At 39.4% G+C, this 27,770-nt stretch overlaps 1 protein-coding gene across 2 annotated transcripts in view; it reads left to right on the forward strand.

The window, feature by feature from the left end:
* Positions 1–209: 209 nt before the first annotated feature.
* Positions 210–27,770, forward strand: part of stard9 (StAR-related lipid transfer (START) domain containing 9) — a 47,417-nt gene continuing 19,856 nt past the window's right edge. For both annotated transcript variants that reach the window (XM_038728272.1, XM_038728273.1), the window contains exons 1-17: positions 210–482; positions 2,930–2,999; positions 6,066–6,182; positions 18,005–18,121; positions 18,331–18,363; positions 18,473–18,534; positions 19,154–19,266; positions 20,888–21,030; positions 21,215–21,282; positions 21,476–21,573; positions 21,709–21,924; positions 22,508–22,605; positions 22,692–22,769; positions 23,047–23,124; positions 24,975–25,154; positions 26,038–26,089; positions 27,430–27,555. In XM_038728272.1, the coding sequence (XP_038584200.1) occupies positions 436–482; positions 2,930–2,999; positions 6,066–6,182; positions 18,005–18,121; positions 18,331–18,363; positions 18,473–18,534; positions 19,154–19,266; positions 20,888–21,030; positions 21,215–21,282; positions 21,476–21,573; positions 21,709–21,924; positions 22,508–22,605; positions 22,692–22,769; positions 23,047–23,124; positions 24,975–25,154; positions 26,038–26,089; positions 27,430–27,555 (1,696 nt within the window). In that variant the 5' untranslated portion in view covers positions 210–435. The remainder of the gene's footprint in view (positions 483–2,929; positions 3,000–6,065; positions 6,183–18,004; positions 18,122–18,330; positions 18,364–18,472; positions 18,535–19,153; positions 19,267–20,887; positions 21,031–21,214; positions 21,283–21,475; positions 21,574–21,708; positions 21,925–22,507; positions 22,606–22,691; positions 22,770–23,046; positions 23,125–24,974; positions 25,155–26,037; positions 26,090–27,429; positions 27,556–27,770) is intronic.

A 27,770-nucleotide genomic window follows, 5' to 3' on the forward strand; every position in this document is an offset into this window, starting at 1 on the left:
ACTAGAAAAAAATCACATAGGAATCAAGGTGTGACGATCTAATGTAATTTATCACAATTAACAAAAACAATCCCGAGTTTAACGCCATAAATAGTAAGGGGATTTAAATAATAACAGACATGTTAAAAAAAAGATTTGAATATGGCGTAGTAGTAGGAGTATCCAGCAGAATCTTTCCTCCCTCCCCTCCCTCTGTCCAGCAGGAAGTTTCCTCTCAGTTGAGAGTTTTGGAGAGACGCGGCGGGCGGTTGAACCCGCGGCCAGCCGGTAGAGATGACTTGAATCAGCGGATGGCAGGACCGTTTCCTCCCGCTCTCAAGTTTTATCGGGGTAAAATGCCAACAGACTCAACATGCTCACACCGGGAAAAGCTTTTTTACACCAGCTCCGAGTTAGTCAACTGAGTTGTGTGTAAAATCTTCGCAAGGCATCATCATGGCAAACGTTAAAGTTGCCATTCGAGTCCGTCCTCTCAACGCAAGGTAAGTTTAATTTTTAGCTAGCGTTAATTGCCTCTGCTATCTAATATTACTCTAATTAAACCGCTTAATAAATGTAGAGCTGCTTTAATGTCAGTTGCCTCCACGTCTCTCTTCATGTTATAACTGTTGTTAGCCGTGAGAGTTTGGCTGCTGCTTGGTGTTAGTTGCATTCAAAACAGTATGCTGCTTTTTGTAATAGCACTATTGTTCCACTTTGTTATTTGACACGACCGAAGCCATAACAGAAACGAATGTTAAGCTAGCTGGCTAGCTGGCTAAAAAAAACTTAAGCAGTGGTGCACATGGTGAATAATGACAACTGTGGCTGTCAGTAGTGTTGTCTGACTAAGCATCGTTTGTGTATGTGTGTGTGTGTGTGTGTGTGTGTAGTGCTGAGTAATGTTCAAAACACTTAAGCTAGGTTTAAAGTAACGTTACTGTATACCTGCTGTCAATTATTTTTACACAACGACCATTACGCTTATGGGTTAAAATAGCTAACGTTACCTTTGCTGTCTTTTTATGGATGACTGCTGCTAGGATGAAGGATTAGTCTTTAAAACAATCAAGTAGTTCTGTACAAAAACAATGGAAACCATCACAAGTTGAAGAAACCCAGAGTGTTCACATCTTAACATCCAATTTTCTCCTTTATATTTCCGCAAAAGCTCTAAAGTTGAAAAAATTTGAGCAAAAACAATTAGTTGATTTATCAATTAATCAATCAAAAGATAAATGACAAGTTAATTGATGATCAATTTTCAAGCTTAAATGCCAAATATTTACCAGTGCTTGCTTATGATCTTCTATTTTTCTGATTTATGTAAAAGTAAACATTTTGGGTGTTGTATGGTTGGTTGGAAAAAACGTGTGTGTGTGTGTGTGTGTGTGTGTGTATATATATATATATATATATATATATATATATATATATATATATATATATATATATATATAAACATACTTAACTTTCATTTGCACATTTTACTTTAAGCTATTTCCATAGTTTAGTGAGAGGCATTTATGGAAAAAATCTGCTGTTGACGTAGCAAAGTGAAAAAGGGAGGTTGTAAAGTCGCTTTGCTGCACCCCTTTACATTAACAGGCAAATTACTACAACATGCTGAATAACTGGTCTTCAGGGTCTGGGGATATAGAACATGTAAGTTCTATAATAGTACATTGAGTTACATTTAACTCCCGCAGGATCTTCTGCAGGGTTGCTAAATCTGAAAGCCACTGCTGTACCATAACAAAGCATTCAGGCTATGAAGGGCTGGACAATGATTCTTTCAACCAGTCTTCCTGGTATTTTGCATAACAAAGGTATTTCTTACACATTATGTTCACTGTCATGCAAATCTGTGCTTCCAGATTTCTGGTTCTGACAGTCTCATTCTCATCTGCTCAAGTGAAGGATGTATTTCCCTACTTATGTATTCCAGTCCTAATGTGTGAGAGAGATAACATTAACACCAGCCTGGTTAGCTGCATTCCTTCCATTTGGCCGAAGTGCGTTGCTCTTTGTTTTTGTTGACCAATAGGATTCAGCTGGCCCCCTTAGATTGCGAGCAGCCTCTCGCATGTGTGAAAAATATGTCAGCCAAATTGTGAAATTACTCATCTTACGTTTGTATCATCAAAACACATTTTTATGAGGTTTACTATTTTCCACCCCCAACCCCTCTCCTCCGTGATAGTTGGAGCCCAAGATTGAAGGTTAGTGGGTTTGGGTTGGGCCACTGCTGAGGTTGGCAAAATGAGTCCCATGTGGTGAAGCACAGGGAGAGCTGACGATTACAACAGCCTCCTCGTATGCCCCTAACCCACCACAGAGCTCGCACTACATGCAGCACTTGCCGTCATTATCTCTCCTGGAGATCAAAATTCTCTAGGCTCCATGTTGTGATTGCCTCCAGTTTAGCGTTTGTTGCATCAGATGTGCTCGGTCCAGCTGTTGAAGCACACATAGCCAAGTTGACCTTGTTCTCACAGACACGCACTGGTCCTGAGAGTAAGCCTCTGGAGTATGTTAGGGTCTGTTTTCATTTGAATCTGAAACTGGTGGCGATTTCACACACACAGATTCATTGTCATTTTCATTCATTCATTGTCATTCAACCGTCATGTGATGGCCCCAAGTCAAGTGGAACTAGCCTAAATGTATCTGGACACCCTCTCACTTATATTTGCATCAGCAAAAAGAGGATTTTAAACCTATTTGAATCTGTCCGTAGGGTTTTGAATCTGAAGTGAAACCTTTGTTAAATCTCTGTCCGGTTTGCATTTGGAGAGGGAGACACTGATCAATACTGATAGCGTCCCTTCGATCTTCTCTTCTCTATTGGAAGCATGTGTTAATGTTTTTCTCCATCTGATCGCTCTCCCGTCCAAATATGGATATTTTACGGAGTTCACTGAAGCAGTTGTTCTCTTCCTGCTCACAGGGAGATTGCGGATGGAGGAAGGCTAGCAGTTCAGGTGGAGGACAAGTTTGTGAAGATCCGAAATGTAAAGGTGAGTATTTTGGTGTGAAAACATCCCCAGCTGGTTCACAGTTATATCCAACATTGAGTCAATGTTTTTGTATCTTTTGTTTGCAAGGACTGGGTGAACTGGGAGTAGCTTGGAGTAGCTTGGAGAGGGTCTTTATCACAGCAACAGGATGTTTACTGCATTGGATCAGCCTTTTCCTGCTTATATGTCACTGTTGTTTATTATGTGTCGAGCTCACACATGCACACACAGACACACTCTTGATATTCTTGATACTCTTCACACCAGTACAAACAGCAACACAGCTACAGCATACTTCAGTTACTACCAAGTTACTTTAAAAAAACATTATGGAAATTTGAACATTAAAAACCTCCCCCAAAATAAACTATAGTAAATCAAATACAATATACAATATCTTTGGTGTTAAAGTAGGCATTTTAACACCTGGCTCCAGGCTTAATTAATAGTCCTATCTGCAACACAAGAAGTCTGTACAATATAGTTTTATACTTAGGTTTCAGTGAGGTTCTGCACATTTGGAAATTATTATTATTATGCGAGCTGCACAGTTTCGTAAGCTGATACTGTCACTAAGTTACCAACCTGCTGTGTCAGGTGGAGCAAACTTGTCTGATTAGTTGAGCTGCATTGCCTGCAGACAGCCCGGTGCTGTTTTCGACTGTTCCAGTGTGGAACATGTTACACTGTGTTTTTCATTGTGAATGTTTGCATTAGCTGAAACCTTTGTGTATTTGAAGGGTATAACTTTTAGATGCAAAAGACTTAATGAGGGTCATATCAAAATGTCCATTGCTAATGTGGGTAAATGATGCAAACTTACAAACTGATAAAAGAAATTCAGCTTAGAAATAATTTCAAAACAAACATTTAACTACAACCAAGTCACAAGACTAGTTACCTGTTATCCACCAATGTGGTACTTACAGAATTGCACCTTTTGTTTACATTTTGATTTTTGAATGCTGACGTATTGAGAGAAGTTGGGTGGGGGAGGAGAGAATCTGTTACAAACTATGTGTTAGGGAGAAACCACATATGGCCTCCTTCTGCCGTGGAAAAAGATCAAGACTCCAAGGCTCTTGTGGGTCTCATGGGAATAATTATTTGTGGAAAGTGGGACAGTTTTGGAGCATCTGAGACAGAAAGGAAAAAAGGGTGGATTTTAAGGGACAATAAAAGTGAGGCTAACTAACAAATAGCAGGCAGTACAAGCCTACTAAATTAAAAAGTGTCAAACAAGGAGCGTACTGTTTTACAACCCGTCAGTTTCCCCCCCTAACTTGATTAGTTGTAAAACATGAGCCTTTTCTTTATCAGAGATTGGAGCTCTGTTGGCCAGGAGAGTTGCCTGTGGCTGATGTTGCTCTTGGCTAATCCCTTACACTACAAGGCCATTGTTGAATTTCCTAAAACTGCTGAGGGGTTAAACAGTCATGCTTTCAGGCAAGCCAATTGCTGTGAACAAAATTGATACTCAGAGCTTAGTGTCGCCTAATGCTGCAGTTGAAGAAAGGAATGGCTATTTGCATAGATGTTTGAGTGGATTCATCTTTTGGATAATGATTTGGATAATTGACTGCTTGGTTTGTAGTGCAGCAGTGACTAAATGACCCTTTTCCCAGCCTTGTCCTTGGCATGAATCTACCTCTAAAGTACCCTTGAGCAAGATATTTAATACTCACCTCCTGCAACGATGGTGTTTGTAATGCAACTGAACCTGCACTCAACAAATGTAAACATGACACCTTAATGTCACTTTAGAAATTTTCCAGCGCAGTTACAAATGAAGTCTGATAGTAAAACAGAATCTCACGCCAAAAATGAATGGATTAACAGTCAGGTTTTGGTGTCAGTCTTCAGAATTAAAGAGAAAGAAGATTCTTGGTGCTGTTAAACAAAAGCTTTGTGACTCAATACTTAGACACTAATAATGGTATACATATAGGTATGTTCTATATGTATACCATTATTAGTGTCTAAGTATTGAGTCACAAAGCTTTTGTTTAACAGCACCAAGAATCTTCTTTCTCTTTAATTCTGAAGACTGACACCAAAAGGTTAATCTAAATAAGTAGTGTGCACAGATAGTCATTTTTCACTTTCACTGAAAAACATTAAAGTTTTTTTTAAAGGAGCAGATCACACACATTATACAATATACAATGCAACTTAAATCCCAAGGCATATATTGCTGTATAATACTATTATTTAAGTAATATAGAGGGAGTAAGGTGTTTCACCATAATAACATGCCCCAGTGCTCACAAACTTGTCATCTACTTAGAATTATTTCCTCTATATGCAAATAAGTAAGTAAGAGTAAGTTTTAGGTAAAGTGGGTACACATGAAGAGATTTACAACCCTGTATAAAAAAACAAGCACTCCCGGAATAAAAATCAAAACAACAAAAACAAGCTACCGCACACTGATATGACTTTACTGCATTTATTTTGAACCTAGAATACTCCTACAATACATTAAACATCACAAATGGAAGATAACACCGTAAGTATCAGGGCATATTTTCCCTAGAAGTCGGTTGCTCTCAGTGGTTCTCCAGGTTGAATGCAGTGATATAGAAGAAATCTTTAGATGCTCTACTGCTTTCCAGTGCAACCATTGTGCCTGGACAAGTCCGAATACTGCTGTGCAGTCTTTCCTTAGTTCAAGATTCACTCACTGTAAGCAGAAAGGTTTATAGTGTTAATGCAGTGAGGCGACTAAAGAACTGGAGGAGGAGTGAATGCTCTGCTAATGAATGGAAACGGCTTGCCGTAGCAGTCCCATAAACAAATGCTACACTACCTGGCTTTCATCACTGGGGATTTTTTTCTATAGCTCCCATTTATTTTGCTCAACTTTTTATATTATTAAATGTAAGCACTTTGAATTTCAGCATGCAATACTGTATTATTGTAAGATAAATTCCTGTTTATTTATTGTACAAATTAGGTAATTATACTGTATTTCTTGCTTTGTTATTAAATGATGTTGACTGTTATTGTTATCAACTTAAAAAAGTCATCCTTATGTGCTTTACTCTTCTGTTTTTCTACCTGAAGCTGGATGGACGTACAGATGGTGCTGTGGATTCGAGGGAGAAACTTCTGGAGTTTTGTTTTGACTACTGCTACTGGTCGGTGGACCCTGAAGATTCTCACTGTGCCTCGCAGGAGGAGGTAATAACCTAACTCCCTAACTGACTTTGTTTATATTAACTGGAATATCCAGCTGTTTAACTTACTCTAAACAAGGCAGTATTACATTGTTTACTGTACTATTACAATATTCCCATCATTTTCCCATTTACATGCCCTTCCACAATATATAAACCTTTTTTTAAACAGGAAAAGTCCCATTGACACACAATCTCTTTTACAAGGGAGTCCTGTATAACACAAGTAAAACACCATTTTTCAGCCACGAGTTGAAAAACAATACATTACGTAAGTTACAATATAAATTTACACAAAATGTACAAAATGTATATGTATATATGACATATGCACTTACTTTACTTACTTACTTACTTTAAAACATCAGAATTTACATACAGTATTCAGCCTCAAACCCAGTATTTCTCTGATGTTACTGTGGTTCATCCTTGCAGTGAGTATTAGTATAGTAGGTCAATGTATTATGTCTTTTGTAATGGATAAAAATATGTTGTTTGATAAATTCTGGTTTCACATGTAGCCATTTGTGCAGAACTGCCTCAAGATTTTTCTTGTTTTTTGTGCCATGTTACATGCCCTCTTGTGGGTGGAGACCGAGTGTGCGTCGATCCAGGCTTTGGCCACAAGTTGACTTTGGGCAAACACAAGCTCTGTACCAAGAAAAGAGCCCAGAGGAAACGGTGTCCTTGTAGACAAACCACAACAAGAGGGGTGTGTGTGTATGTTGTGTTGTACGCTTTTACACAGATGGCCACTCTGGGGATATGATATCAGCGCCATCTGTTACCCAGAAGTCTCTTTGCCTCAGCGATGGCATGGCTAGAGTCGGCTCGCTTTTCATGTCTCTGCTTTGATTGGGCAATTAAATATTTTTGTTTTGCTTTGATTGGAGGGTGTTACTGGAACCTGAGACGGGCCCCAGATCAAGAGGAAGTGGTGCCTAATTCCATTGCAGGAAATCTCTACACAACTGCTATTCATATAGAGAGTTCTTTTTTAGAGAAGTTGTCATGGTAATTTGTATTTCCGTCTAGTTTTCATTGTTCAGCACAAATAATTGCACTCTTAGTTTTACAGTCACTTTTTTCTGTCCTTTTCTATGGGGGTTCTCTCCTCTGCCACTCCCTCACTGCCTGTCTCTCTTCTTGTCAGAGCTGCCTTTGTATGTGCTTAAGAATGACGGGGCTGTGATGACGGCCTACACACTGCGCAGAGCAACAGACAACACAGCACTTCTTCCCTTCTCCTTTTTTGTTCTCTCTCTGGCTTTGGCTGCCGCTATTCTCAGCAGAAGTGTGTCCAGTCACAGTCCAGCCTGGTTGCCACAAGACATTCCTCTGTTGACCCGGGGTGGGCAGAAGGACACCAGTGAAGGCCAGATCTGCTGGATTTAAATCTGACCTCTTTTCCTGCACCAGAATCCAGAGAATTGTCTCTTTAAGAAAGAATCTTGTAGATGACCACGTCAGCCGTTTACTGATCACATCACAGTTGAAAATACTTGAATTAGGTATTCCTCTGGTGGACACAGTGCCTGACGTAAAAAGCAGAAAATACTGTGGTTGTGTTGTAGGACAGCAAGCCTGATTAATGGAGCACAGTGGCAGGTGGACGCTATAATTCAAGAGCCACTCTTACCAGACAATTTGCTTTTTAGAACAGTGACGAGTGTAAGTGGCCGGTTACAACAACACACGCTCTTGTGTTGCCTCATTTCACTTACTAGCATTTAATTTAGGTAATTGCTCTCAAGTGAGGGTATGGATTCAGTTTCCCTCTTATTTGGCATTTTGCCACATCTATTTTCATCACATTAATGAGTTGATGCTATTTCTGCCAGGGCTGGATTTTCTCATGGTTTCTACTTTCAGAATATATTTAAGCAATTTCTTTTTTCAGAGCAGGAGGGACTTGCTTTGAATTTGTCTTGCACTGTAGTCCCCATGAGACCGAGACAATCTTAGACTGTAGTGGAATGAGACAATTGGAAAGTGGATCTTAACTCTTGCTTTTCCAGTCCAGCACTATCCCACCACACCCAAAGACAGGCTACCCGTCTACTGTACATATCCAATCATCACTGATAGTTTACACCAGATACTCGTAGGAGTTTCCTTCCTCATACACTGTTACAGCCGAGAGAGTAGACAGAAATGTGGTATCGTAAACTATACTTTGGGGTGCAGATATGGGTGCTTTGTCACTGACGGCTCCCCACAGGAAAAAGTGGTACATGGAAAAAGTTGTATCTTTGTGCACAAAACTTTTCTAAAAGAATGTTTAGCAGAGAGGAATTAGAAGAGCTCTGCCAGGTAGTAGGTAGAAGTTGGTTTTTGAAAGAACCATAATCCATAATGGGAGCCAGCTGTTGTAATGCAGCGGAGAACTGGGACTATTTGTCCAAATGCCACTTTTGTTTTGGGCCTAGATATTGAGCTAATAAATCGTTTTTTCCCCTATTTAATAACAAAAACCCCCGAGCTTGTTTATTGCTTCTGACCGTAAGAAACATGGGAGAGGAACATGAAAAAGGAGAACAGGATTGTGACAGGGAATGGCGAAAGAAACTGATTACAGACAAGAGAAAGTTAGGAATGTGAATTTTTTTGAGGAGGGGAGGATAGGAGGGGAAATGGGCAGGGGTCCACTGTGCCTCTGCAGCCCCCAGCTCTCGTCTGCCAAACTCACAGCTGCCTCACCAAGTCATTTTTTGCAGTTAAATATCAGGGCAAAGACGTCACAACTGAGGATTCGTCTCAGAGCACAATGCTGTTTTTTATTGCCAAAAAGAGTCGGCTTGCTGGGGTGTTTCTCTCCACCTCCTCCTCTTCTGTCTCTCTGTGCCTCTGTCGATGCAGTTTGTGATTTAATTATGCTTGCAGTGTTTCTAGGTCTGTGTGTCAGTGGTGCTGCAGACAGGGGAAAGAATAGCTTCTCTGTGTATGAGATGAATCCTCCACACACACACGTGAACATTTACTCCCCCTCAATGCAGTCCAGTCCTGTTCAGCCTGGTTTGAATTAACCACAGAAAAATACACCAAATAAACCACATGCTGTCAACAAAGACATATGACATCTACACCATAGGGATACAGGAACAGCACTTCTGATTTATGTATAGACTTACTGCTTTCTGTCAGTGAAGGCAGAGGAGTTGTAATAAGACTCAAAGTGGTTAGATAGATATACACACAAAAGGTGCAGCTACCTGTTAGAAAGAGGGGTAGAGGCTGCACATACTGCACTTGCCACTGTCAATTGGCAATCTGTTTGCCAGAGTTGGATCTTTTTCTTAACTGACTGGTGAAGATCCAATTATCTAAACAAAAACATTTTGACCTAGATTACAGTTGAATATATGGAGATATGGTGTGTTACTGGATTAAATCAAATCTCGGTTGAATCATATAAGCAAACCTTTCTATGTCTTTTTTAAATTTCCATTGAATAATTGCAAAACGTATTTCCAGTTTAAACACCTTGCTGATTATTTTCATTATGGATTTTCATTATCTGCCAATTATTTCCTCAATTAGTAATGTTGTCTATAAATTGTCAGAAAAAAGTGAGTCCTCAGCGATATATTCAAATTGTTTGTGAAAAAGGTCTATTCCTCTGCTGTCTTTATGAAGCACACTTGATGGATAAAACACACCGTAGATGCACTCTATGTAGATGCACTCTATGTTCACTATTTATCTGCAGATACCACACAGTGCTAGTATGTGCATCCCATCGTTGTCCAGTTTAATGTACATCTGGAAACAATATTTTTTTTTATAGTGTTGATTATAACTAATTCAAAGGACTTTGCAGGCTTGGTGGATGTGTCTGCTCTCTGAGTTGTACCATCATCTGGCATCGTCAAGTAAATAGATATGGTAATTATACAAAATTGAAACACAAATTAGGTGGTCACAATCTGAGCCCTATAGGACAAACATTAACAGTTGGCTAAGTCTTTGTGTAATCACATTGGCTATCATCATTGTAATATCTAACATGTGTTTTAAACATCACACATTTCATTCAGCCCTAGTTTTAATATTTATGGACTTTGGTTTGGATTCTAAAATCAGACACTCAAATAATATCAAATTGTATAAAAAGAGTTCACGTCAAACTGAAGTGATATTGCACTAGTTTATTCCCCTGTGAAGGAACCACTGTACCTTTATGGATCTCACACAAGGCTCCCATCAGTCTGAGGGCTGGATAAGTCATTTCCAGCCTGCCATATAGAGTGTGACTTGCAGTTCCATTCTACAGTGTTGTGCTTTGGCCCCTTTAACAGCGATCGGGGGAGGATCAGCAAATCCCCACACTTTCCAGATATGGTTTTATTTGTTTTAAGTCTAGCCTTTGCCCGGAGGCCAGATGCAACGAGATGTGTATACTGAAAAAAAAACATATATGCACTGCTAAAGCGCCCACTGCCAAAACAATTTTTTTCACTTTCCTGTCCTCTGTTCCTCTTTCTACACTGTCTTTCATTTCCATGTGCAGTGCGGCCTGAGTAATGAAGAACAGCCTATCTGCTTGGCCTGCATGTCTATATCTCTCCCTCCTCCCCCTCTGTCCTTCCATGCTAATTTGACCTACAAATTCTGTCCAAGTGTGACAAACGAAAGCGTTGTTGAACTCCGGCCAAACAGCTTCCTCTCTGTCTCTTCTTGCTGCATGTGATCTCTCTGTCTGTGTCCTCCCTCTCTTCACATGTTTTCTTCTTTCACTCTGATTCTTTCACTCATATTCCTAGCAGGAAGTCAGGACAAGGATCTCCAGTGACATTTTTTCCCCTGTAAACAAAAGCATTTAGCTTTTGCTCAGGGCCCAGCTGTTGTGTTTGTGTAACCCAGTTGGAAAGTGTGAGATAGGAACTGAGGGACCCTCGCCTCCTCCTTCTCCGCAGCTGTCCAGTCCCGGACATGGACATTTTCGGAGAAAGTCCCCTCCTTTTGCGCTTGTTTCTTCACTTGCAGTCATGTCTTTGCATTGACCTCAGACAAGAGTGAAAATTAATCTTGCTCCTTTTGGTTGCGTCAAACCTGGCAAAAGCAATGAGAAACTGAAGTTTTTAAATGTGGCAAAGTGCTTTTACTTTGCTTGTCTGGCCTTTTGCCATCACCCTTGACAACATCTTACACACACACACACACACACACACACACACACACACACACACACACACACACACACACTTACACTACACATAAATACATCTCCAGGGTTTGTAGAGCAGGCCACATAAAAACAGACCAGCAATTGGCATTTGCCACATCCAGTGATTACAGGACTTTACTCATTACAGAGGCATTACACAAGTACGTTTTCAGTCTTGTCAGCTTGTCTCTATCATTCTGTCTTTCTCTTTCACTCTTCCTCCACATTTCTCACCCACTTTGCTGCCTTGCTACACTTTTTTCTGTTTTACCAGACCACAAATTAGACTGCCTCTTTAGGGGGGAAAAAAGGTTTTCCCCATGTTTCAAAACCAACACGAAACACAGTTTTATCATGGTGCAGATCTCTGGCATGAAAACCAGCTGGTTCGTTTAGGAGACCTCATTTTCCTCAGAGAGGTCTGGTCCAACTTAGACACACATGACATGTCAACTTTCCTTTTGAGATCTGTTGACAGAGTAGGATTTTACAAGATAACATCTCTTTTATGTCACCACTTGAAAATGGCCATCATGCGTATCATGTGGTGGTATTAATTGAATGCTGTGTGTATGCTAACCGGCTCTATTTTTCCATCTCCTGACCCTGCATCGCTTGAAATGTTAATCTTTAGCGTGAGTCGTGCAGTGCATTTTCTTTGGAAATATTGGGAAATGGATGGAGTATTGTGTAGCCAGATATCTCAGTCTGATGCATCTGTGTGACTTGATGATGAAAAAAATTAAATAAGTTTCTCAAGGCTGTTTTTAAAAAACTTTTTCTACTCGATTATATAGTTTGTATTGGAGAGAGGCAGCAATAGGAGAAAGTGGCTGACTTTGGCAAAAGGTCACATTTTAAATTATTACCTGTAATACATGTATACACTGTTTATGTAGTTCAGTTTAGCCAAAGCAGACCCTCATTTTCTATGCCTCCTGCTATATCTGGAGACCTTTTGCCACCTTTTCAAACCCTAAAGCCTTGTTTTGTTCTTCCATCCTAACACTCTGTTTTGACCTGATGAATTTCCTATACAAGAATGAAATCTATATTCTGCTTTTCCTCTTTCATTGTTTTATTGTTTGCACATTTCTTTCTCAGAGAGGGAAGCAAACTCTGAGGCTTTTGTGCTTGTTGTGGATGCTGTTTCCTCTAAACCGATCAGAGACACACACACACACACACACACACACACACACACACACACACACACACACACACACACACACACACACGTGTCATGCAGCGGCCTGCTGATGACAACAGCCTTCCTGGTAATGGAGGTGTTTAGTCTGTCCCCTGTGTATTTTGAGGCAACCAACCAGCCTGCACGCTTACTGTGACTCTGACCCAGTCACTTTATCTCCAGGCTGTTTTTCTCCTGCTTCATTTGATCTGGAGTACATTTCCATTCCCACAGTGCAAGCCATGTCTTAACTCCACTTTCTCTTTTCTGTCCAAAAATACCTCCCCTGCAAACTGAAATTAGGTTGTGGCAGAGGGCCATTATGTCCATTTAAGCAGCCCGAGTACAATGACACAAATAACAATCTGCTGATTTAATTTGGGTTGACAGTGATCACAAACAACAGGATTGTTTTAATGTGGCCTGCCATTGCCGGTCTAGACAAACTCATACACGCGGTTTTAATTCATTCAAGAGGTTGAAATGAGTTTATGCTTCCTCTTGTGATTTTGTTCAGAGGTCATTTCAAGTAGTTTGCAGACTTTTGTGTAAAAAAACAAATAGTAGAACTGTAGGAAACAAAAGGAATAGTGTACAGAGAGAAAAGAGAGTCAAGTTCAGATGAGATGAAGCGCGCAGTTGAAGTGAAGTTCCTGCTCTTTGTGTCAAGCCTGGAGGGACCCTCAGCCTTGTTGTCGCCCCCATAGAGTGAATTTAAGAGGGTCAACTTTAACAAGGACTGTGTTGATTCTCTGTTTGAGGGAGGAGAGGGTGTCTGTGTCTGTTTGAATAGGAGGTTGAAGATAAGACAGGGGAGGTGCTGCTTTTTGTCTTCACGTTTAAGCCTCCATTCAGCCAAGAGGCAGGGGGGAAGCACTTGGTGATCTGCACTCCAGGGGATTGCACTCTTTCAATGTTCTTTTTAACATAAAATAAAAAATAATAGATTGTCCGTTGTTGTCCATAATGCATTTCTGCCACAAATTCTGCTTCTTTTTTTTTAGCAAACAGCACTTAGTTAGGCTTAGATGTGTAGAATTTAGTCTATTAATCAATTTGTGGCTTTTCAGAAAATTAATTGGCAGCTATTTTGATAATCGATTTCTTGCTTTCAGTAATGTTTCAAGCAAAAAGACAAAACATCCTCTGTTTGCATGTCCTGAAATGTGATGATTTTATGCTTTTCTTTGTTATGTATGATATCTTTGTAGAAATATCTTTGGGTTTTGAGCTGTTGGTTTGATAAAATAAGCAATTTGAATAAGTGATGCTGTGCTCTGAGACATTTTCCACTGTCGTTGGACATTATTTTAAACAATTAACTGATTAATCAATAAAATAATCTGCAGATGAATTCATATAATCCTTATAAAAGCCCTAGTTGGGCTCAGAAAACTGTCTTCACTCTCAAACGTTCAGTGGATTCCAATGCATAGGAATAATGTGTTAAATGTCTCTGCCGCAGTGCCTGTTGGGTGATTTATAAGGTTACACAGCCGTTGGGGCAGCACATACTACTAGTTGCACGTGCACCTGTTGTCTGCACATTGTTGGCTAGGCTACAGATTAGTACTTTAAAATGTAAAATGGTGTTTGTAGGGTTTAGGCCTGCAGCTAACAGTTATTTTCTAATCTGTATAGGTCTTTTATGGAAAACAAATCACAGGTTCCAGCTTTTAATTTGTGAAGATTTGCATCTTAGTCTTCTATGACAGTAAATTGAATATCTTTTGTGTTTTGGACTGTTGGTCTGACAAAGTTCTTATGGACATTTTTCAGTATTTGATGACATTTTATAAACTAAATGTATTATCTACAGATTAATTAATAGTTATTTGTAGCTGTGAAATGGACAAAGTGGTGTTTCAACTGCATATTCTGTTGTAACTCAAAGCAAAGTAACTGAAAACTATGTTCATGTTTCAGTGGTGCTGACTAACATTTCAAGCAAGTGATCAGTATTCTGTATTGCATTTTAAAAGTCTCTGTCCTAACCTTGGGTGTTTGTTTAGTCACTGGCTTTTGCTTTATCAGTTGGTTAATGTGGTTAGATAAGATGTTGGTCTCTGTGTGAGCTCCACTTCACCTTATCAGTGTTTAACATTTTACTTTTACTCAAACTCAAGGCTGTTGAATATGGACACACAGATTCACACACTCCTAAGAACAACCAGATGACCACTGAATCCTTTCAGGGTGCTTTCACAAGGCCAGGGCCTTTCACAAGAGCTTTCAACCACATCCAACCTAAACCTATTCCACCGTTTTGTAAGCCTAGAATATACACAGGCTTGGCTCCAGGTTCTCACTTCTCCTGATGGTGGTTGGTAGTCTCACACACTCACACCCATGGGAGGTATGTTGAAATGAGATCTGTGTTTGATCCTTGGAGATCGAAGTAGCTTTAAGAGCATTCCTCCTCTCTCTTCTGTGTACCCACCAGTATCCGTGGTCCAGGCCTGAGCCCGGGGGCTAGGGGAGGGTGGACCCCTCACTGATCTCCAGGGTGTGTTATGGTTCTGGGGGGGAATGTGCTGTGTCCCCCTCACGCCCTCCTCCAACGCATGTGTTACTTTTGGATTGCGATGAGGCCAGATGTCCTCAGGAACTCGTTCTGATAAAGTTTCCTTTTGCTTATCAGTAATAATGAACAAAGGAAGGATAACAATAGAGAGGACTGATCATTTGCCTTACCTCTAACCAGTAACGCATGCACACAAAGAAAGTACTACAGGCGCTGCTGACCTTTTAATAAATGATATTATCATTGGTAATGTGGGTGGAAAACACCCACATTGCTCACCATCTACATTGTGTCATGTGCAGCAAGGTGTTTCATTAATTATCCATTCTGTTATCCGTTTATTATCACAATGCAAGATATTTGACTTTGACACCCATACGTGTCTGCAAATTCTGTGCCTCTGTGATGCCATGAAAAACAGCTGCCACTTATACAAACAGAACTGAATATGCTGGTTGGCTGTTTATCAGCTCTGAAGGTGAACTAGGTTCATATTCCTCCCCTGGCACCTGTTTTGCCAATCAGCGTAACTGGACTGTGATTGGTTGTAGACGTGGTACAGTTTGACGCAAGTACCACATGTAGAGCTGTAGCGATGAGCTGATTCATTGATAAGTTGAATGACAGAAAAATAACCTGCAACTATTTTGATAATCAGTTAATCTTTTAAGTAATTTTTCAAGCAGAAACGGCAAACATTCCCTGTTTCCAGCTTCTTAATTATGAAGATTTGCTGCTTTTCTTTGTCTTCGATGACAGGAAAGTCAATATCTTGGGGGTTTGAACCTTTTAGCTGGACGAAACAAGCAATTTGATCACATCACCATGAGGTTTAGCTAATTCTTTGTGGTTGAACTAATGGGCATTTGTCACATCAATTAATGTAGAAGATATTGGGCAGATTAATCGATAATCAAAATAATTGTTAATTGCAGTGCCAGCTACAGGTTTTCAGCTGTTTGGCTTAGGGTAGGCAATTTATTTCATGTTTTGTTGTTGTTGAAATTCTTTTTACATCCGGACAGCAATCAGTAAATCAAATGCTCTAAACAAAAATTAAAATCTGTGGTTTTAGCAGGACTTTAATAAGCACCGCCAGTCATTTCATTCGGTCGGCCTACCTGCCTGTCTACGTACTTGTAGGGTTTGTACAAAGTTGTTCAAGTTTGGAAAATGCTTAATTTGAAAAGCAAGTATTAAATAATCATGATCCAAATATACAGTTAAAGTTAATATGAACAGCTGGTAAAATAAACAGTGACAATACATTGATTAATGTGGGTTATTTTTCTTTTATTATCGCATTTACAGTAATAATTTAGATGTGATGATAAAGGCTTTGAAAGTAGAAATTTTTGCTTTAGATATCTTGAACGTGCTTGAATGTTATTGTTAAAAGGTTGTACCTGTGTGCACTCTGCCTGTGCAAATGTGTTTTGGGGAGTGGCTCGGCTCCCTTGCTAGTTTGTCAACATTACCTAGCCTAGCTTTGAGTCCACTAGTCCATTGTGAAGAGCCAGATTGCATTTCTGTCTATTCCAGCAGGTAAATCTTCTTTTATTGCTATGCTAGTGCAGGCATGTGCCAATAAAGATATTCTATTATCTTGGATAAAAACGATCATTTCAATAAATATAGCTTCATGATAATACATTGAAAAGAGAAACACACTTTTTATTAGCGCCAGTTTATTAGGTACACTAAGGTAAAACCAGTGCAGTCTAATACAACAGTTTACATTAAAGAGGGTAGACTAAATATTAGAAACACCTCTTATTACAACCCAATACAGTTTATTTATTTTAAACCACACATAATATTGTCATAATGAAGCACTTCAATAACACATTTCACCACAAAACTCGATTTGTATAAATCTAATTTTTAATTAAAAGTATTTTGATATGTATGTTATCATATGAGTGTGAGTCAGTAACAGTGAATAAGTGATGGCTGTTATGAGTTGCTGTATAGTATTGTTATGATGAAGATGGTTATTGTATGGTTACTGTGACATTTTTTTAATTTCACTCATTCATCTTGTTTCTGTGCACATATATACTGTATCTGCTCTAATTTAATGCTTAAATATTTCAATTTGCAGTACACACATTAGCAGAAACATTGATTTTCATTGTTTTTCCATCGATTGTGCAGTTATTATGAAAACTTTTGAGTGCTCACAAAAACAATGCCTGATGTGTTGATTTGCTGTAATTACAACCTATTGGTTACTGCAAGCATAAAACATGAACAGACACACACATTTTATATTCTTTCCAACATGTGTTTTGTACCCATTATACTCATACTGATATAATAATAGGTGGTTTTAATAATCTCCAGGCTCAGGGTCTCGGATACAGACACAGAGAGAAAGGAAAACAGAAGGCCTCAGTTGATTGTTTTGAGTGGGACTCTCCCGGATTCCCCGTCTCACCACCGCTCTTTTAGGGAAGGTTTATTTTCCTGACCCAGTCACTTTTCAGAGTCTTCCTACCCTCACATTTGATTCTCTCTCATACACGTACTGCAAAATTGTTTACCCACAGTATTAGCTGACCTCCCTTACCCACACCTCAGCAGGAAGCAACATTACCTCCCCAACGCTGGCCCGGTGCCACAGCATTGTGATCTCGAAACCTTGGTATAAATCTACACTCATGTAAAAACACAATGTGATTAAGATCAAGGAAACCGGCTTACAATGTAAACACCTCATCAGCCCACAGAAGTGTCTCCTTTTTTTAGTAAAACATGCTTTTAGGTTTGTTTGATTCCATTATTAATTTGTATGTTTGAAGTGATTTTCATACTGAATCAGCAGTCTTTTGAAAAAATAAGGAGGGAAATCCAGGTGTCTGACTCCACCCAGTTATTTTTTGACATCAGTAGTTCCTTCTTTGTGTATTTGTGATTTAGGGTGTGTGTTTTAATATTCCTCAGGTGTTCCAGGACCTGGGTGTGTTGGCGCTATCCGGAGCGTCTGAGGGCTACAATGTGTGTCTATTTGCTTACGGCCAAACAGGATCTGGGAAGACGTACACCATGATGGGGACACCGGTGAGGACACTGGAATCGCTGCATGGCATTATAAAAATTTTTGAGACCTCTAAATTCACCAAATACATTGGGAGGCAGTGGAACTGTTACACAAAGTATAACCCAAACCTTGCTGCACTCTGTTCAGAAAAACAATTCTACATCTCAAATTAATGCTACTGTTCTCTCAGTCTCAGTTTTTGTGTTGTTTTCTTCTTTTATGATGTCAGGACTCTATTGGCTTGACCCCTCGGATCTGCCAGGTAAGCCAGTGGATTTTAAAATTAATTGAACTGAGCACACTGATAATTCAGCCACTTGAGTATTGGGTGTTGTAGTGTGAAGTAAATAGCAGCTCTCCTTTCTTTGCAGGGTCTCTTTAGATCTGAAGACACTTTTCCTGATGGGCAAAACTCAAGCAGAGTGGAGATCAGGTACTGTGTTATTATCTGACTTTGTGTGATTGTCTTTCTCTTTTTAGACCATGCAGCTGGGCCTTTTCCTGATGTTGAAATTCAAATTAGAATTATGAAACCATTCAGTTTATTTATATTGCTCCAATTCACAACAGAAGTTATCTCATTGCAATTACGCTGCAAAGCTTCAGGCAACACAATGCAAATCACAAACTGGATTTTCATGTTTTTGTTGGGGGCATCCTGAACTTCCACAATTTTGTTGAAATGCCATTACAATTTGTTGAAATGCCATTACTATACAAGGAAAGATTCTATCTTTTCTGGGTTGTTTGGTTGGACCAGCAGTCTAAAACATAGACCTGTAACCATTACTACGACCCCGTTCAAATAACAGCCACATGTCAAATCCCTCTTTTGTCTCTCTGCACTGTCAACTTTCCATTAAAGGCAAAAGATGGGTTATTTCTGACATTTTGAGGAAAATGCAGATGATGAACTGACGTAAAACAACTCGTGTGTAATAGGACTGCATGTAGGCCTGTGGTATGCATCTCATGGTGTGGATACAATGTACATTAAATGATCCAGTCCTGACATTATATCTTCATAGCAGGACATTGTTTTATCTCCACAGCTTTTTGGAGATCTATAACGAGCGTGTGCGAGACCTGCTGAGTGGAGGAGAGCAGAAGAAGAGAGCCTCCCTGAGAGTTAGAGAACACCCTGAGAAAGGACCCTATGTACAAGGTGAGAGTTTATGTGTTGTAAAGTGGTAGATGGCAAAGACCTGTACTGTATACATACATAGACATAAAAAGCTGTGCAGACCAAGTAGAGTGCTGAGGATTTGTACAAAGATCTATCCTAAAAACACAGAGCCATATCCCCACAGTTCCAGGTGTAATTGCACAAAGCGTTGAGCTCATAAATCAACACATCATTTCTGCCTTTTGACTTTCTCTGTCTGTCTTACTGATTAAATACTTAACTAGAGGTCTAGAGGCTGCAATTTCTCATTTCCCTACCAGGATAATTTCACTAAGAGTAAAATCTTTGCACAGGAAAAATGTTCTTTTACAAAATCTTGCAGCTCCCTGATGCCTCAGACATATTTCCATTTTATGGGCTTATGTTTAGGTGCTTTCACAGGGTGTGAGCTCTAAGTAGAGTCTAGTGACTAAATGAATCTGTGAAGATGAGTGGACACCAAAGGTTAAATATTCTTTCTCTACACTCATACACACTCATTTTGTCAAATTATAGACTTTTGAGCAATCCTTGTCTTTTGTAAGTTTAGTTTATAAGTCACTGTGGTCAGTGGTGGAATTTTGTTCCGCTGTGAAGCTTTTGATCTGGTCCAGAATTGGCCGTCCTGGCTCTAATCCAGACTCCTCTTTTAGCATCTCTTGCTTTCTGTCTGTCTCTCTCTCTCTCATTCTCTGTTTCCCGCCATCCTCCTCTATCTTTCTCTCCCTCTCAGCCGCCCTCCTTTTCTGTGTTTAAAGACCCACATCCACTCATTGTCTGTATCAGGAGAAATCCCAGTTGACCAGAGGAAGTGAAGTCATTTCCTCACGGTCCCAAGGAGAACACTTCACCATACACACAGAGCACATTTAGGACTCCCAGCTTTAACTCCTTCTCCATCCCCCACGTGTCCATCAAACAGTGTTTTACTGTGACTCTTAAATAACCAAATATTTGTATTAAATGTTCATACAAACATAAAACAAGGAATAAGTAACCACATGTTATAACATCATGAGGCTCTGTGGTAATCTGTGTGTGTGCATGTGTTTTACAGCCTCTTGAGATATGTGATTCACCCCTGGAAGTATAGCATTGTAAGACTTGTTTTTTGTTGCTAAATGCTGTAGGAAAATATTCCGAATCAAACGTTAACAAGTTTTAATGAGACATATTTCTAGTTGGGTTTTTTTTGCATCTCTACCCCTCTGCTTGTTTTCCTCTTCTGCCTGAATGTCTTTTTTTTGTTTGTTGCAGTGTCAGTGTAGCTGTCAGTGTTATGTTAACATTTTAAGCTCTCTGAAATGTTTTTAAAAAACTGCAAAACAGCAGTTTCATTTCTTTTTATTCACTTTATCAGAGTAACCTTATTCCATTGGCAGCCATACACAACCCTAACCATTTGTGTTTTTGGAGGATTCTATAAAATTAATTATGTTTTGTTTTTGTAAAGTGCTTCTTGATACCCAGCAATAAAATTCACCTCAGCTGCTTCACATGAATTACTTTCCACTGTGGGAATTATGTCAATTATTAAACCTTCGTAAAACCTTAACACTTTTGTGTATTTGCTCCATTTTCTCAGCATTTAGTTTCTCTGTTTGTTTCTCTCTCTAATCAGACCTGTCACAGCATGTGGTCTCAGACTGCAAGCAGGCCATGGACCTTTTGGAGAAAGGCATTGCCAACCGAATCACCGCAGCAACACACATCCATGATGCTAGCAGCAGATCCCACGCCATTTTCACCATCCAGTATACACAGGTCATCCGCTCTCCAACCAGCTTATATATAGCTACTCTCATATGTTAATGACTCAGTCTGCTAATAACCTCTTTCTTATGTTGGATTCTATTGTGCAGTTAATATTGTTAATATCTCTTTTCAGGGAGAACATTTATCATCATTTGCAGATTCCAGTCTGATTACTCTTGTCTTTTCTCCACAGGCAATACTAGAAAATAATCTTCCTTCAGAAACGGTCAGCAAGATTAACCTGGTGGACTTGGCTGGGAGGTAAAACTGTTATTTCCTTTTGTTGTGTTTTTTTCGTCAACATCTTCTGACTCAGTGTCATTGACAAAACTGCCCCCTAGTGGAACATGGTGACTGCCCTGAGATTTTCTAAATTCTCAATTCCACATTTTTATTGAATAATCAATGTCCTCAATCATTGTGGATAACATGAACCCCATGTTGTGTCTGATAGTGAACGAGCAGACCCCCACTACTGCAGAGATAGACTGACAGAGGGCTCTAACATCAACAAGTCGCTGGTCACTTTGGGCATCGTCATATCTGCTCTGGGTAAGTATTTATTTGAAATTTTTATATATATAAATTTTTTTTCATTTCACATTTCCTCTATCCTTACAATATTCCCTTCTGTCCATAACACTTTCTCCTTCTCCCTCAACCTCATTGTTTTCACTGCCTCCATAGCCCAAAACTCCCAGATGTCTAGCAGCTGTCAGAGTATCAACAGTATGGCCTCTGAGGGCGACGGCAGCACGGTGGGTAGCCACAGCAGCTCCCTGTCTGGAGGAGGAGGAGGAGGAGGTGGAAGGAGGCACTGCTTCATCCCTTACAGAGACTCAGTTCTAACTTGGCTGCTGAAAGACAGCCTAGGGGGGAACTCTAAGACCATCATGATTGCAAGTAAGTGTAATCGATGTCAGTATTGTGAAAGTTATATAACTGAAAGTTTAGCGCTGTTTGCTAAATGGCTTTGCGATCGGGCTGTTTAATATCAACATCAAACTCTAAAAGCAAACATGGAAATGAAAAGGATCATTGATGGTACAAATAATTAAATTAAATTAAAACATTTTAATTTAATGCTCTCAAGTTTTTGCATGTTTCATGTAAGCATTTGTTCTCATCAAGACTTTTCAAAACTGCACCTGCTCATCATAGCTGCTGCATTGTCATAACAAGAATGTAACTTTGACAAAAATAAATGTATGTACACGTTGGTTTGTTAAGAATACCCACTTTGTCTCAAGCAAATCTGCTAGTTATCTTTTGTAATGTACTAAAAGGAACCTAAAGGCTGACTGGAGGGTTGGAAATTGTATTTAAAAAGTAATGGTGTTATGCTTTGGAAAATGGTGTGCAGTAATGTGACCACATAGGCAAAACCACTGGTATGGTCCCTTAAGCCCCACTCTTGAAACTGAAATACTTATTTCTTGTGATGTGAGTGCTAACGTGTGTCTTTGCTTGTGTGTTTGTGTTGCAGCTGTGTCACCCTCTGCTAGCAGTTATAACGAGACCCTCAGCACCCTGCGTTACGCTGCCCATGCCAGAAATATTGTTAACAAGCCTCGTGTTAATGAGGTCAGTGGCTGTAATGTATGGTGACAAGATTTAATGTTTAAAGTAAATGTGTTTAGAAATTAATGTGCGCTTTGATTTCTGTGCAGGATGCCAATGTTCGGCTGATCAGGGAGCTGAGAGAGGAGATTGACAGGCTGAAGAGCATGCTGCTCAGCTTTGAAATGGTATGGTGACCTTTTTATCGTTGGGGCATAGCGCTAACTCTCCACCCCACTGGGTTAACACCCCCACCCAACAAAACCCTCTTAGTACTGGAAGGCTTTGAATAAAAGATGGTCCCACATTACAAGTTTGTTTTTTTTTTAGCAAAGACTTACAGTGCTTTTGTGTTTTTGTGACATTTTTAATCCGCTGGGTGGTAAAGATTGCATTGTAACAAATGTCACATTTTCCTTTCGCACAGTATATTGACTGACCATTTTTTACCCTCTTGACTGACAGCAGCGTAATCTCAGTCCATCCCTGAGCGATGAGAGGGATGGGAATCTTTCTGACATCGTGCTACAGAATGAACTAAAGGTAACACAGGGTCGACACTGATGGTCACATCTGTCTGTCAGATACAGTAGTCCTTGGCACATCAATCCAGTGTGCTTTAATGTTTTTCATCAGTTTTACACAAATGTCCCTGTTAAGAAATAAAAGACAACATATAGCAATATAAACAGAATGCGGGAGATGTTGTGCTCCCTAAAACCTCTCTGACCTTTTAATGGGTCCATCATCACAAATGCATGTTGCATTATTTAGATTGACGGCTTGAATTTGGAACTCTAGTCAGGTCACAAGGATGTAGAAAGATCGACCTACTGTATGTCATGCAGATTTATTTGTAAGTGTTCATGATACACAGTTAAAGGATCACTTCACCTGAGTTACAGCAGAAGTTTTTAAAAACCTACTTCTAGCTTTCTTGCCCTAGATTTTGAGATTACTGCATACTATTTTTCGACTTTTGAGGTTGACTTAATGGGGAACCTTTTAATAGAAAATAGTAAAAACATCCCTGTTAATATTTTCAAATGCAGTTTTTTAATGTATTTAGCTCCATAAACAAGATTTCCTCCACCACTTGTATTGGGATGTCAGAAGTAGGGAAGAAATGGTATGAAAATGTCAAGTCAGGATTATAGTGACCAAAATGATCACGGTTATCAGTATTATCACGGTTTTGTTAAAAGAAGATTAAAATGCACTGATACACACAATGAAACCATTTAATCAAGTTTCAAGTTTTAGATTGAAAACCACAATTAAACATTTTAACATTTTGTTTGCAAAACATTAAAATAATAACAGCCAATACCTTATATAAGCATATAAAAACCATTTAGGTGTGCATTATCATTAAAGATTTTATATTATATAGGTAATGCAATGACCCCATGCACCATTATGTGAATGCAAATGAGTCTTTAGAAGACAGTGATAGTAACTGCAATGAGCCAACAACTAACATAAATACAGAGGAGTCTGCAGCATTTCTCCTGTTGGGAAGCTTTTTCAACTAATTTGACAGCTGCTGGATTTTATGAACAAGATATGTTGGTTGTAGACTAAACTGCGTAACGTGTTATCATGTGCCGTGGGCTGCAGACACACAACGCATACAGCAGCAGAACAACGTGTAGTGTTTTTACAAGAGCAGGTAACACTGAGACCTTTTTAGGTTTACAAGCTGTTAGCATCCTGCGTTCGCTATAAAGCAACTTTCTTCAATCAAGTTTCCCTCAGCGCTCTTCTGCAAATATCAGAGTGACTGAAAAATCTCCGCAGTGCTGTCTCTTGCCATGTTGACATTGACCCAAACAACCCCACATTGCATACGGCGCATGTGCGCCTGCTTCTGGGAGACTGTCGATAACTTTGGTTGACAGTTTGGCTGGACAGTATTTGCTGTGAGTTCATCAAAGCGTAGTAACGGAACCCAGTTATCATGGTAATAAAAAATTTGTATGGTAATAACGACCGTCGGGAGTTTTACCCGTTTTTTTCATCATTAAACCGGTAACCGTATCATCCCTACTCAGAAGATGTCTCATCATGGATATCGCACAATCTGGGTGTTGGAATAAGTAGACATCAGTGACACATACGTACAAAACGTACGTTTTTCTTATTACTTTGAATTTTGTTTCACAAATTCTGGGGTTTAAACTGTTAATCTTTACAAATTAACATTTACAAATATACTAAATGTAGTAAATATCTTTATTTTTATCATTATTATTTAACATATTAGTAGTGGAAGTAGTAGTGGCGGCAGGTGGTATCATCATTATCTTCCTGACCACAGATATTTAACGCTGGTTTTAACTGTCTGTCTGAATTACCTTTCCTCATCATCTTCATCCATGTCTCCTCTTGAGGTGGAGCAGCTGACGAAGGATTGGTCAGAGAGCTGGAGAGACAAGAAGGAGCTCCTGGAGCAGTACAGTGTCGACATCAACAGAGACCGGGCCGGATTCCTCATCAACTCCCCCAGTCCACACCTGGTTACTCTCGATAGAGATGTTCTTAGCACCGGGATCGTCTTCTATCACCTCAGGGTATGATGCTAAAAAGGCAAATGGACATTAATAGTTTTATACATTTTAGTTGTATTTGATGGTATTAAGTGTGTACTTTCACTCTGTTCTTTTCTTTGTACGTTTCCTTTCATCCCCAGAGACACAACACTCATTTGTACAGAAGCACTTTCACTAAAAATATACATTTGCATGAACATGAAGCACACTCCCACAAATGGAAATTCTCTGCATTTGCTCTATTTTTCCCAGCTCTCTAGTTACTGTTATAGCTGTTTTGACTGAAACCATCTCCTTTTTTTTCTCTACTAAATTCTTCCTCCTCCTCTTTTCCTACTTTTTCTCTCTGTTCTTCTAGGAAAACTCTTGAGAAAAGGTGCGTTTCTACTGTCTTTTCTGTTCACTCTACCCTCCAACTTTCCCGTTGATCTCCTGTCTGTGTGTGTGTGTGTGTGTGTGTGTGTATGTGTGTCTTCCGCAATGCATAAAGCTCAGTTGGATAAGAAGCTCTTAGTTCTGAGGCTGAGACTCAGGGGAGCGTAAGCTGTCCTGATTCTGACAATGACAAGCATACCCTTAGGCCTGACAATTACACTGTTTCTTGTATGTGAAGAGCTGAGGCCACCTGGGCGCACATGTGGTCTTGACACCATATAAGAAAGCCTTTAATCCCATTAGATAAGTCTTCAGAGTAAACAAATTCTACTTTTTATGTCAGTTAAGTGAAAGATTAAAAGTGAAAGGTTCTCAGATCATTGTGTAAAATTCTTATTATATCTAGTATTGCTTGTGTTTTGAGCACAGACAACTAATGTCAAGAATGCACAATAGTTGTTTTGGTGTTTTTGTATATATAGATTTTGAATATGGCTACCATTTTTACATGTTTTTATTTTCCTCACAGGAAGGAGTTACCCGCATTGGACCTCAGGAACAGCTTGAAGAACCACAAATAGGTAGGTATTAGGGTGCCACTCAAAAATAGAGTTTCTAAAGTTTCTAATTTTCATCTTCCCACCCCCCAAATGTGTTAAAAATGTGACAAAAACTAAGTTGACAAAATTTTAATGTTTTCTAATAATTTTTACTGGTAGCTGAACACTGACAAAATTTTACAATATCCAACATTTTCCGATTTTATCATGATTTTATCACAAGTTAGAATAGTGTAAAACTCAAAAAAAAAGACACATAGCTGCTAACAGTTACTTCATAAGTTAATAATCCGCACTGCGCTCCAACAAATAGAAGCGACAGCTGCAGAGAAGCTCTTGTTAAGTGACCTCTCTTGAAGTGTCCTTCTTTACTCTACCACAAAATAACTGGTAGGTGGTGCTAAAAATGGGAATAATTTAAGATTAACATGACACACAGATGTGACATGGTGGTGCAATGGTTAGCACGGTCACCGCAAAGCAAGAGGTTCTGTGGATCGAGGCCCAGGCCTTTCTTTGTGGAGTTTGCATGTTCTCCCCATGTCTGTGTGGGTTCTCTTCATGTTCTCCTGCTTCCTCCCACTTTCCAAAGACATGCATAGGTTAATTGGTGACTCTTTGCCCTTAGGTGTGAACGTGTGTATGACTTGTTTGTCCCTATGATGAACAGGCAACTTGTCCAGGATTCACTAATGACAGCTGGGATTGGCTCCAGCCCCTTCGCGACCCTGCACAGAGTTAACTATACTACTGACTACGGCTGCAATAGTGCTAACCCAAAAATATTACTCAGATTACATAGTATTTAAACCAAATAATAACACAAATCAGAATATGAAAAAAAACAGTTAAATGATGAAAGTAAATATAAAAACATTGAGCTACCAGTAAATATTAATATATCTTAATGAAACTTCTCACAGTTACTATGCATCATAAAAGGAACAGAATGAGGGGGTGGGACCTGGAAAATGTTGGAAAAAAAAAAAGAAGAAAAAAGGCCATTACATTGAGTAGCACCCTAGTAGGTATTAATAAGTTATTTATTCTTCAGGTGTTGAGGGGTAGAAATCCTCAAAGCATCTTTCAACCATCCATCATCGCAGTGTAGACATACAGCAAACTGGCAGCTTTACATAAAACATGGAGCATAAAACTTGTAACATGGTAGAAGATATACAAATATACTGTGCATTGTAACTAATACATGAGAATGCATAGTAAAACATATCCTAAAATGGGCTGTTTACTTCTCAATAAATGCTGCACTGAGCGCTGAATATATTTAGCTGTACCTTAGCTGCATCAACACAGCTTTCTAAATCAGTATGTGCGATTCTGTTTCTGCATTCTGTGTCTAGTTCTGCAGGGAAGTGCCAGCTGTGAGATTGAAAACCACGGAGGTGTGGTAACGCTCAGACCGTTGCCAGGCTGCGTCTGCCTGCTCAACGACAGAGAGGTCACTGAGCCCTGCAGACTGGCTCAAGGTCGGTTCTTATCCTCAACAAAACAGTTTGTTCACATTATCTTGTTTTCACTGCATATGTTTTTGTCACATGTTGGATATTTTATAGAGAAAATGAACAGCAAAAAGAATGATGTAGCATGTTTCCAATATCTGATCTGAGCCAGGCATTTCACTTTTATTTGACTATTACTATTCCTGAGGCAGCTATTGTCACTTTCATGCCTTTAAAAGCTT

Source organism: Micropterus salmoides, unplaced genomic scaffold (genome assembly GCF_014851395.1).
Source record: "Micropterus salmoides isolate LMB-PRFRI ecotype aquatic unplaced genomic scaffold, ASM1485139v1 Ms_hic_scaffold_19, whole genome shotgun sequence".
Lineage (NCBI taxonomy): Eukaryota > Metazoa > Chordata > Actinopteri > Centrarchiformes > Centrarchidae > Micropterus > Micropterus salmoides.